The sequence below is a fragment of the Elgaria multicarinata genome, chromosome 10 (assembly GCF_023053635.1).
Source record: "Elgaria multicarinata webbii isolate HBS135686 ecotype San Diego chromosome 10, rElgMul1.1.pri, whole genome shotgun sequence".
In the NCBI taxonomy this organism is placed as follows: Eukaryota; Metazoa; Chordata; class Lepidosauria; order Squamata; family Anguidae; genus Elgaria; species Elgaria multicarinata.
In genome coordinates, this window is record NC_086180.1 from 77229449 (window position 1) to 77253894 (window position 24446).

Here is a 24446-nt window from a genome sequence, read left to right on the forward strand (position 1 = left end):
TGACTCCAGTTTCAGAGAGGCGGTGATTCCATCCCGTGTTTTAGTTAGAACCAGCCACAGCTCTAAAGGTGATCTCCAGGGCTGAACCCATTTTGTGGGTTAGGGTTTAGCGCCTTTGGTGGCATCTTCAGAGCTCTGGATGGTTCTAACTAAAACACGGGATGGAATTACTGCCCTTCCAAAACTGGAGGCATCATCCACCATTAGGAAAGAGTTTTTTTAAAAAAAACGTCCCTCCATACCATGGTCCCAATCCAGCTTAGATCTTCCTGCGCTGGCTATTTGTAGAAGGCAAATCTTGCACTCAAGGGCAAAGCATACGAGTATCATCACTTCTAGTTTGGCTGTTGACTGCAGATCAACAAAAATACAGAAGAGCAAAGGAAGACACAAAATAGTGCTTGGAAGTCATAATTCATTAGGCTAATGTTGCTCAGTCCATTTTGACCATAGAAAGTACATTCTTGAGTGAAGTGAGACACATGGAGGCTCTTTGCCCCTGTAAGAAATGGTTGTGTAGTAATGTCTACTTAAAAACTCACTGTATGGTGCCTCTAACAATTCAAAGTATAAAACAAACAGCAGTATAAAAACACAGTATAAAAGCACAACCAGGATAAAACCAAGCAGCAATGCAGAGATTCATACAAATTTAAAATACAGATTTAAAACAGCAAAGTTAAAACACTAAGATGATACATTTTATTTATTTATTTATTTATTTATTTATATTTATATTTATTTATTACATTTATATACTGCCCCATAGCTGAAGCTCTCTGGGCAGTTTACAAAAATTAAAAACAGTAAACATTAAGAAGTATATAAAATTCAAAAACCATCAGAAACATAAAAACAACAGTATAAAAACAACAGCATCCATTTAAAAACAACAGTTCTGTTGTTAAAATAAAAGGGTCTTCACCTGGCATCGAAAAGAGTATTATGTAGGTGCCAGGTGAATCTCTCTTGGGAGCTCATTCCACAGCAGAGAAGGCCCTTCTCCTGGTAGCCACCTGCCGCACTTCCTTTGGCAAGGGTTCACAGAGAAAGACCCCTGAGGATGATCTTAGGGTCCAAGCAGATACATATGGAAGGAGGCGTTCCTTCAGATAACATGGCCTCAAGCCATTTAGGACTTTGAATGTTAATACCAGCACTTTGAATCGGACCTGGACCTGGACTGGCAGCCAGTGAAGCTGAGAAAGCACTGGTATGATGTCTCGTTGGCCAGTCCCTGTTAACAAACGTGCTGACCTGTTTTGTACCAGCTGAAGTTTCCAGACCATTTTCAAAGGCAGCCCCACGTATTATGCATTGCAGTAATCCAGCCAAGAGGTTAAGAGAGCATGGATAACTGTAGCTAAGCTATCTCTGTCCAGATAAGGGCGCAGCTGGTATATCAGCCTAAGCTGATAAAAGGTGCTTCTTGCCACTGAGTCCACCTGCGCCTCAAGTGACAGTTCTGGATCCAAGAGCACCCCCAAACTATGAACCCAATCCTTTAGGGGGAGTGCAACCCCCTCCAGAAAGCTGGACAGATGAACAACCCGCTAACAGTACCTCCGTCTTGCCTGAATTGAGTCTCAGTTTGTTGGCCTTCATCCAGTCCGTTACCATGCCCAGGCACTGATTCAGAACAGCCGCTGCCTCACCTGGGTTTTATGAAAAGGAGAGGTAGAGCTGGGTGTCATCCGCATATGGATGACACCTCAGCCCACATCACCGGATAACCTCTCTCAGCAGCTTCATGTTGAACAGCATAGGTGATAAAATAGAGCCCTGTGGAACCCCATGGCCTAGGTGCCATGGCACAGAGCAATAATCCCCCAGCACCATCTCCTGGAATCAGCCATCCAAGTAGGAGCAGAACCATTGCAACACAGTGCCTCCAACTCCCAAACCAGACAACCTATCCAGAAGGATACCATGGTTGATGGTATTGAAGGCCACTGAGAAGTCCAGTACAATCAACAGGGTCGCACTCTCCCTGTCCCTCTCCCAGCAGATGTCATCCCACAGGGCGACCAAGGCAGTTTCCATTCTAAAACCAGGCCTGAAGCCCCAATTGAAATAGATCTAGATAATCCGTTTCATTCAAGAGTGCCTAGAGTTATCCTGCAACCACCAGCTCAAGCACCTTGCCCAGGAAAGGGATGTTAGCCACCAGCCTATAATTGTTAACATCCTCCAGGTCCAGGTTATGCTTTTCAGGAGTGGTCTGATTACCGCCTCTTTTAAAGAGGCTGACACCACTCCCTCTCTCAGGGAGGAATTTACAACCTCCTGAACCCAGCCCGTGATCTCCTTATTTGATGTAATGAGCCATGAAGGGCAAGGGTCAAGCACACAGGTGGTTGACTGAACTTGGCCAAGCACCTTGTCCACATCCTCAGGCCTCAATAACTGAAGCTATATACCAGTATCTATTGAACATAACTATTGAAGCTTCATTCTGTTTCACACGTTCACTGTATTATGGCATTCTTTCCAAATTTAATGGCTGCAAATATTCCTATTATACAATTTATTTCTCTTATTACTTACAGCACTCATTAGTTTTCACCTCAGAGGCGTCTCGGGATATCCTTTCATTGTAAATCACATCCACCTGCTGTGACCATCCACTATTATCATCTAATAAAAAAATATACAGAAGAAATATTAAAATTGTCATTGTTTCAAGATTTGTAAATACAGCTAAAGTATGCTAATTTTGCTTCCAGAGAGAGGACCCCTAACACTACCAATTAGAAGGCATTGTGCAGTTTCTGTGATCATGACATCATCAACAACAACAACAACAAAGAAATGGTGGAGAAAAATGGGAGGTCTATGACTGGAAAACAAAATCATCTGGATGTCCCATAAAGTTAGGCAGGGTGACCATATGAAAAGGAGGACAGGGCTCCTGTATCTTTAACAGTTGCATAGAAAAGGGAATTTCAGCAGGTGTCATTTGTGTATCTGAAGAACCTGGTGAAATTCCCTCTTCATTATAACAGTTAAAGCTGCAGGAGCTATACTAGAGTGACCAGATTTAAAAGAGGACAGGGCACCTGCAGCTTTAACTGGTGTGATGAAGAGGAAATTTCACCAGGTTCTCCATTTATACAAATGACACCTGCTGAAATTTCCTTTTCAATACAACTGTTGAAGATACAGGAGCCCTGTCCTTTTCATATGGTCACCCTAAGATAGGTGATTGAGGCAGGTTGATTGTACAATAAAAACCTCATATGGAAATATAAGAGAGTATTCAACAGCACAGCTATGAGACAAAGGATTCTTTCTTTAACATTATTCACCATAACAGACTTAGGACATCCACCAAGTAGGTCTTCTGCACAAGTGTGACTGAAGCCAATGGGAGACGTGCAGTAAATTGTACTGGCTTGCTGCTACTTACCCTGGATATGGACTTTTCAGTCTGTACAGTGGGAGCCAAGGCAACCTCAGCTGCTCCTTCCCGGTCACTCCCCTCCTCTCACTTGTTTTGGCAAGCACATCTCAGGCCTGCCACTGATCAAAATGGCAGCTGTTTTAATTCAGTGCCAGGAATATCCAGGAACTTGCACTGCAGACACCCAGTGCAAATAAATGCATTTGAGGGGGAGTACTGACTCAGGAATAGCATATTGGACACATAAATCACTGGCCCTTTTTACGTCTAATTGTACAGATTTGGAATTTGATCACACACTGATTAGATTTGAAAGTACGCTCCCAGCACTGCCAAAAGTGAATAATTGTAGTAACAGACTGTTATTTTCGCCCCCACCCCTCCCCAAGCCTTTTCTGCTAATGGAAAGACTGTTTCCAATTTTGCAGAACTGTATTATATGACCAAAGTGACCCTAAGTACAGGGATGTTCTTTTGTTTGTGCAAGACTTCGCATAAACTCTTTTCAAGAACTTTTTAATGGCCCAATAGAATTTGTTTGTTTTATTAAATTATTTTAAACCTCCCTATCTCGATAGATCTCATAGAATTAATAAAACAATTCATCATAAGACGTAAAACAACCTACAACACCACATGCATCATCACCATAAAACCAACACTAATAACCCAAGAAACCAAGTCAAAACCAATAAACTCCCCGAAGCAAGGCTTTGACTTGGAGCCAAAATGTATTGAAATGAAACCAATGTCGGTGTCAACCAGGTCTCTGGAGGAAAGACATTCCATAATCGGGGTGCCACGGCCTAGGAGGCCCTCTTCCACAGCGCCCAATGGTGAGCTACAGAGGAGAGCGCCCTTGTCAGATCTTAATAATCGTTCCGATGTATGCAGAGAGAGGCACTCCCTCAGTGGGCCCTTCCCTCAGTGAGTCCACATTCTCACCCTCTTCCTCCTTTTTCTTATTGTTGCTACCACTTCTTTGCTTGCCAAGTGTAGACCAATGAGCAATCAGGCAGTAACATCTAGTCCTCCTCCTCACCATGGTGACACCACCACCACTGTTGTCTGGGCTAGAGTGAGAGACAGGTAAACAAGTAGGCTGAAGAGATGAAGAGGAGCAAGTCCAGGGAACGCTTGTCAGTGGGCCCTTGCTGGGGTGTCAGCCCTTGGCAGGTGCCCCAATATGCCTACCTTTGATGTCAGCCCTATCCTCAAATATTGAGGTCCCAAGCCATCTAGGGCTTTAAAAATTATCCCTAACATGCTGCCGTCTATATCCTTGTTATCCAGCATCCTTGTTTCTTATACTGTGCCACAACCTCCGCGACATTGTGGCACTGCACAAGAGTGAACGCCAGAAATGGGGTGCAATCTTGGGTGGTGTCAAAGCTTTACAAATGGCTTCACAGAAGGGAAGGGGGACACTTCTATTCTCTTTCTTTTTAACAGTTAATAAATTACCACCTATAAAGGCGGTCCTTCTCACTGTCTTTAGGCGTAGCAAAAGTGCTTCCTTGCTCCTGGAGGTAGGGTAGCCAGTCTTATGAATCACCCAAAAAGAGAACAAAAGAAAACATCAATTTGCATAAAATGTGGAAATGTATATGTATAGATCCACATTTATTTCTTATTTATTACATTTATATCCCGCCTTTTCCCCTCCAAGGAATACAAGGTGGCTTACCTAATCCTTCTCCTATCCTTTTTATCCTCACAACAACCTTGTGAGGTAGGTTGGGCTAAGAGTGTGACTAGCCCAAAGTGAGCTTCCATGGCTGAGTGGAGACTTGAACCCAGATCTCTAAACTCCCAGTCCAACACTCCAGCCACTATACCACACTAGAGGTGATTATTATAATTTAAATAGATATTCAGTACATCTCACCCAAGTGTGGAAGACTGATGGAGTGACCTGTTTGCTATGTCAGATTTCCCTAACCTGATACCTTCTATATGTTTTGGACCAACTCTCAGGATTCCTGACCATTTGCTATGCTGGCCATAGCTGATTGGAGTTGAAGTCCAAAGCATCTGGAAGGCACAAGATTGGAGAAAGTTGAGCTATGGATTTGCTATTTATTAGGCACAAATCTTTCTACTGTTTTAAAAGTCTGGACAGATCGCCCTATGGAAATCTGCACTGTACCCTCATATTAACTGTGTTCTTCTGCTCTGACATGATAATTCAAGCTAGGAGTGTACACTCTGCCAAAAGCAGTTGGTCCTCTACAAGAAGGCTTTTTGCTGAGTTACAACAACAATAAACAACCAGGATCTTTCTTGCCTTCCATCTAATCACTGAGAATTCAGGCCATTTTGAATTGTTGAGCTCTTTACAAACTGCTGAACTCTTTCCAAACTCTTCTGTTGCTGTTCACACTGGGGAGCAGCTAATTGCTTGGAGCAGCTGAGGTGCATAATAAGGAATGGCTATGGTGTGAGGCCAGATGGAAAAATAATAGGAACAGGATGGCTCAAGTCCTTGAGGTCCCAGTTCCCTATCTCTAATTTACATGGCTAATTTAGATTTTTCTTACATAGACCATTAAGGCTGCAACCCTATGCTCATTTATCTGGCAGTAAGCCCCACTGAATGCTATGGGACTTACTGTATAGACCTGTATAGGACTGTACTGTAAGTGAGGTCTAAAATACATGCTGCATTAAATACATGCAGCTGATCTTCATTTACTTTTTTTTTTACTTCCGAGTAAGTGTGTGGGCATCAGGACCGCCACATTTGGATAGGGGAGGCTTACATCTTCCCACCCACCCACTTTCCACCCCCTTAAACTCACCCCCCCCCCATGTGCAGTAGGCTTCTCCAGTACCATAACTCTTAGTTGCACGGGTACATATTTGTCATGAGTGTGGGACATGGCATGGGAATTGCTCTGAGTACCTGCTGCTCTAGGAATATGCATTTAAGTGGTGGCAGAGGCCGTGTATATTTGGCCCAAGGGCTATGGTCTGAATCATGCTTCCTAACTGGTATAACAGTTGTTATACTATTATGGCAAGCACTGATTTTCCGGCAATCACAATAGCATGGAGAGCCTCCATGGCTAGGAGCCTCTCCTCTTCAGGAAGTTGTCTTCTGAATAGAGGAAGATGGATCTGATGATGGATGAAGGTCAGGGCTAGCATGCTCCCCTTCTCACAGGTTTAGTATACAGCTATCGGGAATGCCTGAATAGGACTATACTTGGTCATAAATATCTAGGAAACTAGGGTACTCTCAATAAGGAAAAATGAGTCTGAAGTTAATCGACCCCATTTATTTGCAAACAATTTTAAATAAGTGACTGAAAGAGGCTATAGATTCCTATAGCTAAGGAATCTAATGTCCACTCTCCTATCTAGAGAAAGGTTTTCTGTGTTTACAGTTTACCATTCCAGTCACATCAATAAGCATGTGTTGCAGAAATAAGACTATAAATTTTTATAACCTTGACTCATTTGTAATGCATCTTCTCACTACTCTCTGTGCACTACAGGAAGGATAAACCATCTTGAATTGAACTGCAACTCCTTCAATATGCATTACAGCTAACATTAATATATTCAAGTTTATAATCTACTTTTAACATCACCATCCTTGAACTGTAGATGTTTCACTCTTATAATCCAATGAATTCTGTCCTTTATTCATATTCTCTTTAATACCATAGAGGACATTATATCCTTAATCAGACTTTTATAATAATAATAATCATAGCATTGGCTTTTTCAGACAATTTACTTTATGCAGTCTTCTATGAATATCCAAACAACCACAGGATTAGTGCAAGGATTCCATCAGATTTAATGAATCTATATTATGTAAGGCATTTCTGACAGAGCTCAAGAAGTGAAAAAATTGGTTATAGTTCCATTTCACTAGCATATATTCCTCATCACTGACATTTCTAATGAATAATTTCATTACCATCCTTTCTATATCATAAATTGGATTTTAGAATCCAACTAATGAAACATCTCTGTTATACCACACTGAGGTTAATAGAATTCTTTTTAAAAAAATGTTTAGTTCAAACACACACACATACCAGTTTTTTTTAATCAAAAGAAGTTTTAGAAAATATGGATTATGTGAAGTCCCAAAGACTTTGCAAACTTACCACAGTGAGAGTCACTGTGGCTTTAGTGGTTAACTTACCACAGTCGTCTTCATCTGCTTGATTCCCACAGTCATCTATTCCATTACAGTGGAGAAGCTGAGGCAAACATTTTGTGATATTCCCACAAGGGAAATAGCCAAGAGGACATCTAACACCACTTCCAAAATCATGAGTTCTTGAAGTGGCATGAACAGCTATTTAAAATAAACACCGGAAATGTATTTTAATATTTTTTCCAACATTCAGGGTTATAATGCATAACAAAGTCAGATGTATATTACATGTATTCTACTAGCTTGTGTATACCTTGCCAGAGACTTACATTCTCACTGTGCAAGGGCAGTTACAGTATTACATCTGTAATGAAAGGGACGAAAAGGAAGAAAGAAATTCTTGAATTGTTCACATTTATGGTCAGTGAAGTGGCCATGTCTTTCTTTTTCTCAGCAACTCTTAATATGAAACATCTAGGAGTTGTCTTAGAGGTCTTGTTTCATAATCAAAATATGCTTTTGAGACATAACTTTGGCTCGTTGTCATTGAATTTAGAAAAAACTGAGGTTGGTTTTTGACCAGAAAAGGAGCAATTTCACTGACCAAGAGCCCAGTACACATAGCAGAGAAGGTAGACAGATGTGTGCTACTCCCCACGACACATATGCGGTCAGAGGTAATGCAGCTGTTCCGGAAATTAGTGTTTCTGCTCATTTGGGGTTATTCTTAGAAGCGTTAAAGCCCCATTGCATAAATGTTTGCTCCTGTCAGTGCATGGGCAGAATAGGATACTATCCATTGACTGGACACTTAGGCCCAATCTACACGGCTGATTTAATGTGATACTTGCAAATCCACAGCTACCTCACCGCTTCCCTCAGGAAAAAGTGCATTTTGGGAAAGTCAAAATGTGCTTTTTCTTAAACGCAGCTCTGGAGCGGTTCTGCTACAGTGTGCCCTTTTCCTCCATATTAAATCCCAGGTGTGCCCATTGCTGTGACCTGTAAGTGACCAGGGAAAGGGGTGAGGCTGCCCCCTTCCCCCTCCCTTTCCTCTTTTTGGACACCAGCTTCTTCCCACTTAAGCACTACTTCACATTCGCAAGCATTTACCCACTGAGAATCTGTAGCATCTTTTTTCCCATTGAGAAATTCGGAGCTGCCATCAGTGGGAAAATGGCTTTGCTCCTCAGCCTCCTTTCAGCAAACTTTTAAGCAAAATGTTACTCATAACTAGAATTAGAAGTGATTTAGTGAACTGGTTAAGCTAAGCAAATCTGGGTCTTTCCAATGCCTGGATGGGAGACCAGCTGGGAACCCCAGGTATAGCACCTTGAGTTCTATAATGGAATAAAGATATGGAATGGAATAAAACATTTTAAATTACTTGTATGTAAACATGTTTCAGATTTCAGCCTATAAGTGTTATCAAACCCATTTTGGAGGGCTAAATTTTTATTCTCCCCCCTCCCTGACATTTATTATGGTATTTTTTAGGATGTTTTCTAATGTCTTAAAGACTTTTCATTTTGGGTGTGTGCAAAGACAGAACAGAGACAAAAATATAAACCATCACAAGTGAATAGTTTTTGGCTTTCTGTCTTCATTTTCCCTGCAAGCGTTTTTAATAAATAAGCTGAAGTCCTTGTACCTCTTACAGTTGTATATTAGCTCCTCTACTCTCTATATTGCTACTTACATGTAAATATTTGGGCAATGGAACTTGGAGGAACAAGGACAAAGGTGTGCTTATTAATACATGTTGATCACAGATGACTAAAGCTGGTGTGTTGCACTGCAGAATATGATTATGACTGAATACCTTATGCTGGATTAAATGTTGCACTGTGCATTTTTGCTACCAAGCATGTGCACTGTTATTATTAACACCATCACTTATATAGCATTTTAATGTGTCACTTAAGTCCAATTCATGTCAATGCATCTACTCTAAGTAGGACGTATGTTGGATTTTAGAAAAACAATTGAAATAACATACAGTGGTCAAGCCTAAATATTATATAATTTTATACACCATCTCAGTGTATGTAGTCTGAGTTACATTTACCAACCTGCTATGGCACCCTTGCTGTGGAATGAGCTCCCTAAGGAGGTTCGCTTGGCACCTACATTATAAGCTTTTAGACGCCAGGTGAAGACCTTTTTATTCTCCCAGCATTTTAACAGTCTATAAATGAATTTTAACTTGGTGTTTTAAATTTGTAATTTTGCATTGCTGCTGTTTTTATCTGGTTGAGCTTTTATATTGTATTTTATATTATGGTTTTATACTGTTGTTTTATACTCTGAATGTTTTTAATTTTTGTGAACCGCCCAGAGAGCTCCGGCTATTGGGCGGTATAGAAATGTAATAAATAAATAAATAAATAAATAAATCATGCCTTGGAGGAGCTGAAGTTAATATTATTATGAAGCATGTTCATCCCAGAGATCTTCAAAGCAATGACAAGTTATTAAGAAAATCTGTAATGCTCCCTTTGACACTCATAAAATTGAAGTCAATGATGTTACATAAAGTAATCAATGAGAAACTCCACATGTATTTCCATTAGCTTTTACCTCTCAGGGTATAATGGTTTATTTTAGTCCTAAAACAAGCTGAGCATACACAGTACCTTGAAACAGAACATAAAAAATAAACAACTAAAAGGTTTTTCTAAAAAGCAAAGAGCTGACTGCAAATCAGTCAAAAGCTGCCAGAATGAAATAGTATTTAGCTGCTCAAGATAAATCTAAAGCTGTTTTTAAGATCTGATATCAGATCTTTGAATTCTGCGTGTCCACTTACCCATCATTAAAAGATATTACACATTGGCATTCTAGAGTATAACAGCTGCTGGACATAATGTTTGCATTTCTAAGACATTTGGAATGTTCAATATCTCAAAATACCAGGAATTCATCAGAGAAGAGTCATAATCTTTTCTTTTTAAATCACAAAGAATAATTTTAAAAAATCAGCTCCTGGAGTTTGCTACCTATTTCAATACAGAAAATAGTAAGAATACTCACCACTTGCTTTAATTGCTAAGAACAGGTAGAAGAAGCAACTAGATGACATCTCTATCTTGCAGCAGACAAATAAAGAATAAATCTAGTCCCCCATATTTCACGTAAAACCTCAGCAGTTTATTTTTCTGGTTAGGCAGTACATACAAGAAGCTTCCTTTCCATTCCTTGCTTCCTCTCTCACTCTGCTTTGCAATCTCCTTCTCACTGTGAACAGTGACATAGGCACACGCTATCCAACTCAGAAAGAGAGAGAGAGAGAGAGAGAGGAAAGTTTCAAAGAACAGACTGTCTCTCCTTGTTTACACAAGGCTCCCATTTTTGTGCTCATGACAGACTAAAGTAGGGATGGGGGTAATGAAAAATGTATGCTTTGATCAAAGCTACCAGACTCAAAATAATCCATCATTTTTATCAATCCATCAAAGATTCTTTTTTCCCCTTCTTCTTTTTAAATGACCTATTAGGGAGTTATTACGGAAGCCTAATCTCATTTAACTGGAGGGGCCATTCTAAACAAAATAACTTGCATACATTTTTCTCTTCCTTTTGTTATAGAGGGGAGGTTAATATACAACTAACAAGCTTCTGAACCGTCTTCAAGAGTAGCATTGTGTATATAATACACTGCAGCAATTCAACCTGGAGATTACCAGAGTGTAGAACATTGTGGATGACTGAGAACTGAGATCCAAGGAGGTGTCAGAACTAGTCCCTGGTCCTTCTGAACTGCCCACCCCCACCTCAGAGTGTGCATCTTGATGCCTCTTCCCTCTACCCTGAGGAGTGGACCTTGGACTCCTCCAGTGAGCAGGGAGACCTTGAGGAGCACTCCCTAAGCTGCTCCTCACTCCTCCAACCCTCACCCCCAGGAGGTTAGAGACTATGGAAAAGGGAAGTCACCCTTTTACAGCCAGTTATAGCAATTGGAAGGGTGGAACGTTTAGAAAGATTCTCCTATAAAATCCTGTCAGTTATTCCAGATCAGTGCTGGGATAACTTGTTCGTTCTCTCTGTAGATTGTCCTTCATGGTCCTGAAACTGAACCCAAAGTTCCTGGCTGGCATCTACACTACTAGCCATGGTGCTGAATCTGCTCTGTCCTGGGCCTGCTTGCATTGGTTTCCTCATGTCATGTCCTCTCATCTGACCTGTTGCCTATAGCAGATGATGGACTCCCCAGTGGAACAGGACAATAGCCAGTCTCTCCCTGTCTAGGAAATTCTGTAGTTGGTGAACAAGCTGAAGCTAGGTCCTGTGAACCATCAAAGCTGCCTGAGTCTTGAGTAACAATGTCAGTTCTTCAGATTGTACACCAACTTCACAATCCTGGGAATCACCTAATGACAGTGTCTCCATCTTGTCAGGAACATATTTCAGGTTACTGGCCATCATTCAACCCATTATGGAATAAAGACAATTGTTCAGCACCTCCACAGCATCGCCTGATTCAGATGACAGAAAACTGTAGTTGGCTGGAATCAGCATACTATTGACACCTCACACAAACCCTCTAATAATGTCACCCAGAGGCTTCATATAGATGTTAAAGAAAATCCCTCAATCCTGATTTTTGAAACTCACACTGTAGGTAGAAGCAGAATCTCTTTCGACCCCAAACCCATTCCCCACAGGGCCAGTTAATCATGTTTGATGGTATCAAAACTCCTCAGAGAACAGCAATGCCCTCCCCCGTCCGAGCAGAGGTCATCCATCATGGCAATCAAGGCTGCTTCAATGTCAAACCTCAGATGAAACCCAGTTTGAAATAGGTCTAGATCCACCTTTCCCAACCTGGTGTCCTCCAGACATGTTGGACTACAATTCCCAGAAGCTGGTTTAGATAATCCATTACATCCAACCAGGTCTTGAGATGGACCACCATCTCAAGCACTTATCCCCAAAAGAAGATATTTGTAACTAGGTGATAGTTGTTACAACTATCTGGGTGTAGTGAGGTGGAGGGCCTCAGTTCAGAAGAATAGCCAACTTCACCACTGCTCCCAGAAACTCCAGTGCAAGAGACACCCATTCTGTCAGCACCTCACTGGCCTGAAAAGGTTGTGTTGTTATTCCCAGACTTTAGCTTAGACGCTCCAGCAGAACCATAAATGAATATAGGAAGCTGCCTTATACGGAGTCAGACCATTGGTCCATCTAGCCCAGTATTGTCAACACTGACTGGCAGCCATGGCTCTCCAGGGCAGATTCCTTTTCTCACCTTACCTGGAGAAGCCGGGATCAAACCTGGGTCCTTCTGCATGCAAAGCATGTGCTCTATCACATTGATCTATGGCCCCTGCAGCTTTATTTAAGGCAGGGCTGTTGAACCTCCTTCAGTCTGAGGACCAAATTCCTTTTTGGTGAAGCTTTCAGGAGCTGCTTCCCAGTGGTGGGTAGAGCCCAACGTAAAGGGATGGAGCCAAAACCATCCAGCATACTTTAGCTTAAAGCTCTTACTGCCAGCAACTAAGTCCCTTTTGGATTGGGAGAAAATCTGCACAAAAGCACCAACAATTAGTGGTTGGGGAAAAGGGGTGTGGCCTAGGGAAGAGGGTGCAGCCCTCTGGGGAACCCTAGAGGGCTAGATTAGGGCCCCAGAATGGCCAGATTTGTAGTTCTGCACCCCTAATTTAAGACTTAGTCTGGGTTTACCTGTTGCTAAAGCCGGCATTGACCATGTTTGTATGGCTCTTTAGCCTGAGCCTTCAAATGGAGCTGTCCAAAGTGCTACCTGGAACATGGACTTTGACTTGCTAAAATCTGAACTTTTGCTAAAAAATGTGACTTATTAAAATCTGAATACAAATGAAAATTAACTACCAAAAATCTTGTTCTTTGATAATATTGACTGGATAAACAACTAAGAATGTCCCAGGGAAGCAACCCCAGTAGAAGAAGCATCAGTCTTCCACAACCTTCAAGCAAAAGAACATTATTTATTAATTTATTAATTTATTTTATTACATTTATATACCGCCCCACAGCCGAAGCTCTCTGGGTGGTTTACAAGCACATTCAAACACAGCAATCACAACCTCCTCGTTTTATACTTGGAAGATCCAGAAATCCTGATATAAATATGAAAATCATGATACTTGCCTGAAATATCACTTTAGGAGCCAAAATGGATTGTCCATCTGGCCATCACACATGTGCTCACCCCCATAGGTTATTATTATTATTATTATTTATTTATTTATATAGCACCATCAATGTACATGGTGCTGTACAGAGTAAAACAGTAAATAGCAAGACTCTGCCGCATAGGCTTACAATCTAATAAAATCATAGTAAAACAATAAGGAGGGGAAGAGAATGCCAACAGGTACAGGGAAGGGTAAGCAGGCACAGGGTAGGGAAAAACTAACAGTAGAAAGTAACAGTAGAAGTCTGCACAACATCAAGTTTTAAAAGCTTTAGGAAAAAGAAAAGTTTTTAGTTGAGCTTTAAAAGCTGTGGTTGAACTTGTAGTTCTCAAATGTTCTGGAAGAGCGTTCCAGGCGTAAGGGGCAGCAGACGAAAATGGACGAAGCCGAGCAAGGGAAGTAGAGGCCCTTGGGCAGGCGAGAAACATGGCATCAGAGGAGCGAAGAGCACGAGCGGGGCAATAGTGTGAGATGAGAGAGGAGAGATAGGAAGGAGCTAGACCGTGGGCCTTACTTACACAGGAAAAACTTCAGGAAAGGGATGGGGGAACGCTTCTGTGACTTATGTTCCAACAGCCAGTTACTCCAGGTTCTTTTTTCTTCCTTGTTCTGTTATCAAATGTAACTTAGGTACTGAGTAAAGTCTCTGGAGCAATGATCTGAGGAACAGTAGGGGATGGGACATAGAAAGATTAAGCATGGCTCTCCCAAGCAGTGTTTACTGTTAAGTCACACAAACACACACACTTCTCTGGGAGTAAGCACCACTGAACACAGTGCTGGATACAACCGAATAGACATGTATAGCACTGCACCTGTGAACTTCCTGTCTGCCACAGTAACATGTTTGGCCTTTAATCCAAGATTTAAGAAATGACATGTATTTAGTACTTATATAGTACATATTTATAAATGAGTGTAGGCTTATTTATTTGGACAAACATATTTCCTTCTTATGTTATCAAACTTAAGTTTGTTGTTTATTCGTTCAGTCGCTTCCGACTCTTCGTGACTTCATGGACCAGCCCACGCCAGAGCTTTCTGTCGGCCGTTGCCACCCCTAGCTCCCCCAAGGTCAAGTCTGTCACCTCCAGAATATCATCCATCCATCTTGCCCTTGGTCGGCCCCTCTTCCTTTTGCCTTCCACTTTCCCTAGCATCAGCCTCTTCTCCAGGGTATCCTGTCTTCTCATTATGTGGCCAAAGTACTTCAGTTTTGCCTTTAATACCATTCCCTCAAGTGAGCAGTCTGGCTTTATTTCCTGGAGTATGGACTGGTTTGATCTTCTTGCAGTCCACGGCACTCTCAGAATTTTCCTCCAACACCACAGTTCAAAAGCATCTATCTTCCTTCGCTCAGCCTTCCTTATGGTCCAGCTCTCGCAGCCATAGGTTACTACGGGGAATACCATTGCTTTAACTATGCGGACCTTTGTTGTCAGTGTGGTGTCTCTGCTCTTAACTATTTTATCAAGATTTGTCATTGCTCTCCTCCCAAGAAGTAAACGTCTTCTGATTTCCTGGCTGCAGTCAGCGTCTGCAGTAAACTTTGCGCCCAGAAATACAACGTCTGTCACTGCCTCCACGTTTTCTCCCTCTATTTGCCAGTTATCAATCAAGCTGGTTGCCATAATCTTGGTTTTTTTTTAGGTTTAACACTTTCTTCTTTCACCTTCGTCATAAGGCTCCTCAGCCTTAAGACAGCTCAACAATAAAAATACAAAACACAACAAATTAAAAACAAATCTTAATAGTAAAATAAAGCAATCAAAACACCAGCATCATAAAACACCTATCAGCAAGAGCAGAAAGCCTCCAGCTAAAAAAAAGTCCTTCAGAATAGAACAGTCTTCAGAGCCCATTTAAAAATGAATTAAAAGGAGGGGACAGATAAACCTCTTGGGAGCCTTCTCCATCATCTAGGAGCTGCAACTAAACAATGTTCGCTCTCTTGTCCCTACCAACTGCACTTCTGTTCTTCTGCACTCCTAAGAGGCTTAGGAGGAAAGAGGGAAAGGAATTAAGGTTGCCTTTTGGAGATATTAAGGTTCCGGGCTGATACTGTGCTCAGCGCTTGGACTGTGTGCAGCTCCGTTGATCTAAGATTTGTGTCCAACTTGCAAGGGATTTGGGTGCAGCCTATGGTTTATTTTAAATTTATGATTTATCATTTTAGTATAGCCTGACAATTTAGTTTAAAGAGAACCAACACAAAGGCTTTTTTTCTGTATCAGGAACTGATCATTTTGTAGCCGAACATATTTTCCTCTAAACAGTTGATCTCATTGTTGAATAAAAGACACATTTGTGATTACACTGAAGAAATGAACTACAAAAGACACCACTTAAAAGAACTCAGTGTTTTATCTGTGCTCTGTTGAGTGGGAAGTTGATTGTGGGAGCCAATAAATCATTCATTAAAAGCAAATGTTTTATTCGAAGTGTAAGTAGAAATAAATGATTTATAGGCATCCTGTGCAATCAGGCATGCTCAACCCCTTCCATATCTGAACTATTTTCTTAACCAACCATTGATCCATGGCTTTCAGTTAGCTTCCTACAGGTCATAGTGAAGGAAGTATAACAGCTCTCTATGAGAGAGAGAGAGAGAGAGAGAGAGAGAGAGAGAGAGATTCATCCCACCTACCTGCTTCCCTTGGATTATCCCCGTAGCGCTGAGCTTTCACATTTGTTGTTTTTGCTACCGGGCGACAGCGATCCTTTGCATACCAGCAAGTGAGTTGAAGGGGAGAAATGTAAAAAATCGTTAAAAAATCAATGGATGACCCAATTCAATTCAAATTTGGTATGCTTAAAGCTCTCCCTGATATCTATTACTGTGCCAATTTTGGTGTCTTTATCTCTAAAGTTTATGCAGATGTAAGCATTTCTTTAAAATCCTGCTCCTGCGCCCCAGCGGCGGCTCGGAAGATACATTCAAAAAGTAGGGGCTAAATAGGGTGAATCTTTTGGCTTTATAGCACAATTAAGGCAGGATGCATGAGAGTACTTCACAATCAAAGCAGATTATAAGGTGGAAAACTTCTGAGTCCTTTGCATGCAATTCGCAATGATTGCACAGTATAATGCTAGTGTGATAAAGCTCAGAGAGGCATTTTATTTTATTTATTTCATTTCTATACCGCCCAATAGCCTAAGCAACTGGGGGCGGGGGAATAGGAACAGAATAGGAAACAACCGTTGATTAGTGTGTCAGCCGAACAAAACTGGAGAGAGAAAGAAGTGGAACTGTCAAGGACTCTATTTTCTAGCCAGCCTGTGATTGCCTAATAGGGATCACCTTAGAATTGCCAGGAGATTGAGCAAGTAACCAGGGGGGTTACAGTTGCCTATTGTCTTTGTCTTGCCTTTGCTTTGGACTCCAAGTATATTTATTTGGGCCCTGTCCTACTGGAAGGTGCATGCTTAGGTAGGTATAGGCAGGTTTAGGTAGCTTTATTTTTGCTTGGAAGTATTCTTATGTGTTGCTCATTCCCCTTCCCCAATAACCTACTATCTCTTCTAGCTGGTTGTCTGTGTGCTTCATTCTAAATTGCCTCAGTACTAAATCCAGAGTCTTCCTCTTGATTAACGCTACTGTTTAAGGTTTCAGGCCTTAGCCTTAGAAATGGAGGGAGCTAGGTCAACCCCCCTCTTTCATAAGCCTTAGGGGTATTGTGTAAGATCTGGCTTGGCCCGAGTTGAACATGGGGGAGCACCAACATACTGAGTAATTAAAGAATGCAGCTCTATCTCATTCTGCATATCCAGCTGGCTTAAGAAAGTTTTCAATGCTATAACTAATTATTTATAATCCTATCTTAAAGTTTTGCTAAGCCCAAGGTACACTCTCCTAACCTTTTCCACTAATAGCAGATTTAGGAATTTTAACTTGATAACTTCATCCCATCCATTTAATTCAGCTGCTATTTCAAACTGCTCTAACCAATCATCCAATTCTTGATTTTTCCCACTGTATGGTGCAGGATTAAATATTGGCCTAGACAACTGAGGAACACACGACCCCCAGCTTCTGAAAGTGTTGCCGCATTTTCATCACTCATTTTTCTTACTGTATATTGCAATTAACAACAAATATACTATAGAGAAGATTTATCTTTAACGTTGCATGCTCCACAAAATGTTATGAACTAATTACAATTACTTAAGATTCCTGATCCTGCCTCTGCTGCCAAATTTGTAGGGGACCTCATGTTCCTAGATATGTAGTTAGATCTAAACAACAGGGCAAGATTAACACAAATTCATAAAATAAAGGAAGCCAATAACATAATAATGATGCCAGAATAAGCAAGTGCTAAATACATTTTCAACAAGCAGTAACATTTATACAACAGTGAATCTGTCTCTCCTTCCCCCAAAGTCCCTTCAGAAAACACAAATCCCTACGATGGTAAAATCTATACCAAAAACTATTGAATTTGCCATAACTACTGAACTGTTCAAACAACACAGTAAGCCATAGTTAGGTCACTAACCCTTTTGCAGCAAATGGTTAGTGAGCATGTTTAAACCATGGTTATGTAGCTGCCATGGTTAGGAATGGTTCACAAAACACTCTAAGCCATAATATTTAGCTCAAAATGCTTAACCATTAGCATGTCATCTGAACACACACACCATTGACACACAAGCAAGATAAATAAGTTTTTTTTCCTCAAAAGCAACAAATGTGTTATACAGGAAAGAAAAGTTCCTGCTAAGTTGCAAAGATAGGCAGTAACGCTGTCAATCCCTCATTAGGAAAAATAACAGGACAAAAAATTCCTTTTGTATACTAGCAGTTAAGAGAAAAAATATGACAAGGGCAAAGTTTTTAATCAAGCCTTTGTCTTGGCTCAAGAGAGAACAATAGGTTCCTTGCATGAAGGAGCTCAAGATGAACAGCTTTACAGTTCCTGGCCAAATTCATATTAATTAGAAGTACATTTCATCTATCATAAGGGATCTGAAAGTGGTTTCCTGGAAAGGTTAAAAGGAGAAAATGCAATCCAGAAATAAAAAAAGATGAGCTGGTTTTTATTCAGGGTTTTAAAGGCAGTGAATAGTTAAAAATGAGATTTAAAGTGAGATAAGCACTTGAAACCTCCAAAATGTGAAATCATGATTACATTGTTAAGGGTCCAGTCCAAAACTTCATGTAGTTTTCTTGATTTGTAGCGCGTAGCTTGGCTCAATGGCTTGGGATGATTTGAGTTGCATGCTATTTCAGGAACCCTGGAATTAATCACTTGGCAGGATCTACACTACTGCTTTAAAACAAAATAACAACAACAACAACAACAACAATTTTATTTCTTACCTGCCTCTCCGTTTGGATCGAGGCGGGGAGCAACAATGAATATAAAATATAGGGATGTGCTCCGCTTCTAATCGGACCGGAGAAGCAGGAGCGGAGCGGGGGGCTTCGCCTGCCCTTAAGGCGGAGGCGAAGAGGATTGGGGGGCCGGCGGAGCGTGGCAAAGAGGATCGAGGTGAAGGCGGATCCTTCGCCTCGATCCAGAGCTCCGCCGGAAAGGTAAGTGGGGTTTACCGGGCCCTGCCGCTGTCGCTGTCGCCCATGCGGCAACGGCGGCAGGGCCTGGTAACCCCCCTCCCCGCCCTCCTCTCCCTTACCTGCCTCCGTCCGCGGTCCGTCGGCATCTTCAATTGAGCCCACGGTTCCACCAGGAAGTCTGGGCCACGTGCGTGTGCACCCCTGGATAAGCTTTCATGGTGGCGAGTTTGAGATTTTTAACATGCAAATTGACGGAGCTATGGAAAGGGGTGTGAATGGGGTGCCCGGTTTTCATAAATTCCCCAAAAATCAGGGGATGATGGGATTGTCTTGAGTCTTGGCGTGCGTGTGTATACCTCCATGAGGTGTCATGGTGCCAAACTTGAGGTTTCTAACTTTAACAGAAAAAAAGTTGTATACTTTTTTAGCTTAATGCAAGCCTATGGGGGGGGGGGAATGGAGCTCCGATCCGGATCCGGAGCTCCGAGCGGAGCGGAGTGGACATAGGCGGAGTGGGGGCGGGGCGGAGCGGCCCAATCCGCAAATCACGGATCTGGAAGTGAAGCGGAGCGGGGGGTCCATGCACACCCCTAATACATAAAACTGAATTCAAAACATAGTATACATTACTAAAACATCCTAAAACATCCTAAAATTCCACTGGATAGGCCTGCCAGAATAGATCAGTCTTTATAGATTTCTTAAATGCTAAAAGACTGTTAAGGTGATGAGTCTCCTCCGGCAGGCCATTCCACAGTCTGGAAGCGGCAGAAGAAAAGGTCCTCTGGATAATACTTGTTAGCCTAATTTTGGCAGACTGAAGTAGATTCTTCCAAGAGGACCTGAGTCTGCGGGACGGAGAGAAGGCGATCCCGCAGGTAACCTGGACCCAAACCCTGTAGGGCTTTAAAGGTAATAACGAACACTTTATACTTCACCCGGAAACTAATTGGCAGCCAGTGAAGAGATTTTAAAACAATAGTGACAACTGTTGGGGCCCAGGACATACTATATATATAGTTTTCAAACCATTTTCAAAGTGTTGTATCCAGCTTGGCATAGATCTGGCCCTTGTTTCAAAACAAAATGACTGAGAGCACAGAGAAAACATGTACGTTAATCCCCGATTTAGATATATCCTTGGCAGGATCTTGGAAGATAAAGGCTTTTATGGAGCGGCTCTGCAGCAACCTGGCAAGAGAATGCTGGTGCTTTGTGGGAAATGCTTACACCTATTAAATAGCACTTTAAAGTGAAATTGCTGGCATGGACACCAGTCAACTAGCTGTTGACAAATGTCAAAAGGTAAGAACGTCTGGCTGTTTTTATTAGAATGGCAACAGGCTAGATCTCCCAACATTAAACTGTTTTAGAAAATGAAATTTGTCTTCTTTTGATAATATCCTGTCATTTGAGATGGTCTCTCCCATAAAATGAGATTTAGTCTATCTAATGTGACAGTCAATTTTCTGAAAAAGGTAATGTGGGGTGACATTTATTGCCTCCGTTGTTTCTTTTTCGGGAGCTCTGAGCTCTCTCTCTCTCTCTCACACACACACACACACACCCCTGTATGCTAAATGCATGTATGGCATAGGACTTTAACAAATCAATATCTAAATCAGGTATTTATGTAAGAATATATTGATAGTTGCATAATCTTTATGTGCTCAGAGTCATTTTGTTTCGTAAGATTGGCATAAAAGTCTTGCCATCCTGTGCAAAAGATCCAGTGGAAAGTCTACCAAGAACCTCCAGTGGGCTAGTTCAGCTGATGAGTTGTAAGGCTGCAATCATTGTAACAGGGCTTTAATACAAAAACATCTTGTCCTCTTCATTTAATACTTGCAAGTCACAAGAATTCTGTTATAAGGAGATACTACTGTTCACATCCAGCTTTGCACAAGGTTATGCTGGGTGGCAAACTGTCCCATGCAGGATCTAACCCTGTGAATGGATTCAGTGGAAGCTCCCACTAGAGGAAGGTGACTGTTATCCCCCTCCCCCTGCACCATCTCCCCATTATTTTGGAGAGTCCCCGGGAGGAGGGCCTTCTCTGCTGTGGCACCCCAGCTGTGGAAGGAACTCCCTAAAGAGCTCCAGCCACACACATTGAGCTCCAGCCACACATGGTGATCTTTGGAACTCTGTTTTTATTTAACTGGTGGGAATTATTATTATTATTATTATTATTATTATTATTATTATTATTATTATTATTATTATTATGTGAACTTGTTTTGTCCATGCTATCCATATTTTTTGTTGGTGCTCTCATTGGGGTGGGGGGAGGGAAAGGAAACTGTTGTTTATTTTCTTCACCTAAAAGAATAAAATTAAAAAAGAAAAAAGAAAGAAAGAGAAGTCCAAAAGCAGTGTCTGGGGCATGGACAAGGTCAAAACACAGGTAAGCACTCCAACATAAATGCAGTCTAAAGAGCAGAGTCTAGCAGGAGTCCAAAGGTCAGCAGAATAGAGGATCAGTTAGGGAGACACTAGGAGCTCAAATAAGCTGTCGTTCCAGTAGCTAGTAGGTCTCCACTTTGAGCTCATATGCTGGAGCTTCCAAAGCCCCGCCCAAGACTCAGCTGCATCACATCAGAGGCTTGTGTAGAAAGTCCTCTTCATGAGGAGTGTGCTACTCACAAAGTGTCCTTTATTTATGAAGAGCCCTCTTTAGCAAGCGGGGACTCCTTTGTGTGGCCAATGTGCAAGCTTGAATCTTAAGGCACTGCTGAGGCCTTCTGAGGTGACCTGCTCCCTGGGGACAACTGGCTCCAAATGTTCAAGGTCTTCTGATGAGGAATCCCCCAGGGGAGTCGTGACACTGAGGAGGTAGCATAAATCATTGGCTTTGGACAATCTGGCATCTGTTATGGACATTTAATTTCACATGAAATTAAATCATTCAGTTTTATCTGTCTTTGCTCTGGAAAAATAACTGACTTCAATTGGAGGGCAAGAGGGAAAATTACTGGTGAAAATGTATCTGCAGAATATAAAACACTTTAATGGGTTTATTAACTTTAATAATAGAAAGTATTATACAGCCTTAGGGGAAATGGGTCAATGGCCAATGTAGATAATTTCCTTGGGAATCAGTTTTGGCAGCAGTCCTGGTTATTACAGTATGCATAATATATGCATTTCCCCCCAGCCTTGTCTCAGTATTTCTAATATTTGGGACAAATAATTTCCTGTCTCAACAGGACATATTGCCCTAGATTGTACAGTACTTTTAAAGTGAATCCAACTAGCCTAACTGTACAAAATGAACAGGTCATTTAAGTAATCAGTCTGATGCTATCACAAAATGTACTGTGTCAAAAAATTCTTTGCTGCTTAAACGGCTTCATTGTCAGCCATATGGTAGCCACCAGTCAACACATTCCTGTACTGATTGTCTTGGTGTAAAACCAAGGATGGCTAACACAGGGAACTCAGGGGACACCGAAAGGTCAGAAACTCCAGATAACATAAGGGGCAGTGTACTTTATACCACCACAATAGTGACAAATTGTTCATATTCTCAAATTAGCTTTCTAGCAAAGAAACCACGATCTTCATATTGCTTCATAGTTAATCCTAAAAGATATTTTAAAAAACACTGGCAATTTCTGCAGAGTGTTTGCCTTGGTTATTATTGGCAGATTTATCCTGATTAAGAATGGAAGTGCAGGAGCTTAAAAAGTATTTCATTTTGAGTAGCCAAGACTATTTAATGCTTATGAAAGTTTATTTTACAAGAATAGAGAATACTTGTTATGATGTTGGAGCTCCTGCCACTAGTCCTGCTGATCTGTCTTCCCGTGGGCCTCAGATATGGAGGGGAGGGTGTTAGCAGCACCTTACACCTCCTTCTTCATTCCATAATCTACAATAGCCAAGGTAGAGCCATCAGATACGCTTCTCCACTGGCTCTACAAAGCCATATTTTAAAGTAAATGCTTCAGGCCTTCCTGAGGTGAAGGATAAGCTAGCACCCATTTATATCCTCCCTAGCAAGGTTCCTAGAGGAGCCAATCTGAAGCCGTTGCACTTACTAGAAGGATGGGGGCAGAGTCAAGTCTCAAGTCTGGCTAGGGAGGAAGGCAAGGGAGGAAGGCAAGTCTGTAAGGACCCATGGTAGATCTATGATTCATTCATTCATGAACAGCTGTTGTCTCAGCAACATATAGAAGTCTTCTGAGCTTTTATGAAGGTTTGCTGTTAAACTATGGTGAACATATGAAAAGGACAGGACTCCTGTATCTTTAACAGTTGCATAGAAAAGGGAATTTCAGCAGGTGTCATTTATATATATGCAGCACCTGGTGAAATTCCCTCTTCATCACAACAGTTAAAGATGCAAGAGCCCTGCCCTCTTTTCTATCTGGTCAAGAGGGCAGGGCTCCTGCAGTTTTAACTGTTGTAATGAAGATGGAATTTCAGCTGGTGTCATTTATATATATGCAGCACCTGCTGAAAACCCCTTTTCAATACAACTGTTAAAGATGCAGGAGCCCTGTTCTCCTTTTCATATGGTCACCCTAGTTAAACCCACCGTGTTTCTGAGCAGCTTTCTTTCTCTTAAAGAGGCATTGCTTGATTCTGCTGCTATTGGCCTGCAAGGTCCTTGGGTAACGGACAATGTACAGAAATAAACCTCTGGTGATAGGACAGCATGTTCCACTACAACTGTGGATGGCAGGCTGGCTTAGGGAATGCAATATGTCATACACAGCTCTGTCCTTGGACACCCAATTGCTTCTCCCCATTCCCCAGCATCTGCCCCTGGGCATGTGGGAGACTGTCCCTCTGCTCATTAACAATCTTCCTTGTCAGCTTCTATTTGCAATTTGCAGGAGATACCCACGAATCACCGCAAGACATATTGCTGTCTGAGGCAGTGGATAAAATAGCACCCCTGTCCAAGTGAAAGTAAATAGTACTTAAGGCCAGCCATGTTATTTGAGTGCCTGAGGAAGAAAATCCCACAAGGAACTCTCCTCATTGGCAGTGAAAATACAACATTAATACTTCTAACAAACAAACAAACAGTTTGCTGCACTTCAATGACACCCAAAATCAGCTACCTGAGGCAGTTGTCTCACTCCTCCTAATGGTATGGCTGTCCCTGAACCATAATGGAAATATTGTGATCCTAACTGGTTCTAAGCTCCTGCAGTTTGGTGGAATCAGTAAAATGTAATGCACAAGCTAAACAATTAGGTGTCATCCATGATCTAA

General features: G+C 41.6%; 1 protein-coding gene across 1 annotated transcript in view; it reads right to left on the reverse strand.

Moving 5' to 3' along the window:
- RXFP1 (relaxin family peptide receptor 1) overlaps window positions 1-10602 on the reverse strand; it is a 33669-nt gene extending 23067 nt beyond the window's left edge. Inside the window, exons 1-3 of the mRNA XM_063135302.1 lie at window positions 10554-10602; window positions 7566-7721; window positions 2548-2637 (exon numbers count right to left, since the gene is read on the reverse strand). Of these exons, the coding sequence (XP_062991372.1) occupies window positions 2548-2637; window positions 7566-7721; window positions 10554-10602 (295 nt within the window). The remainder of the gene's footprint in view (window positions 1-2547; window positions 2638-7565; window positions 7722-10553) is intronic.
- Between the last annotated feature and the right edge of the window lie 13844 nt (window positions 10603-24446).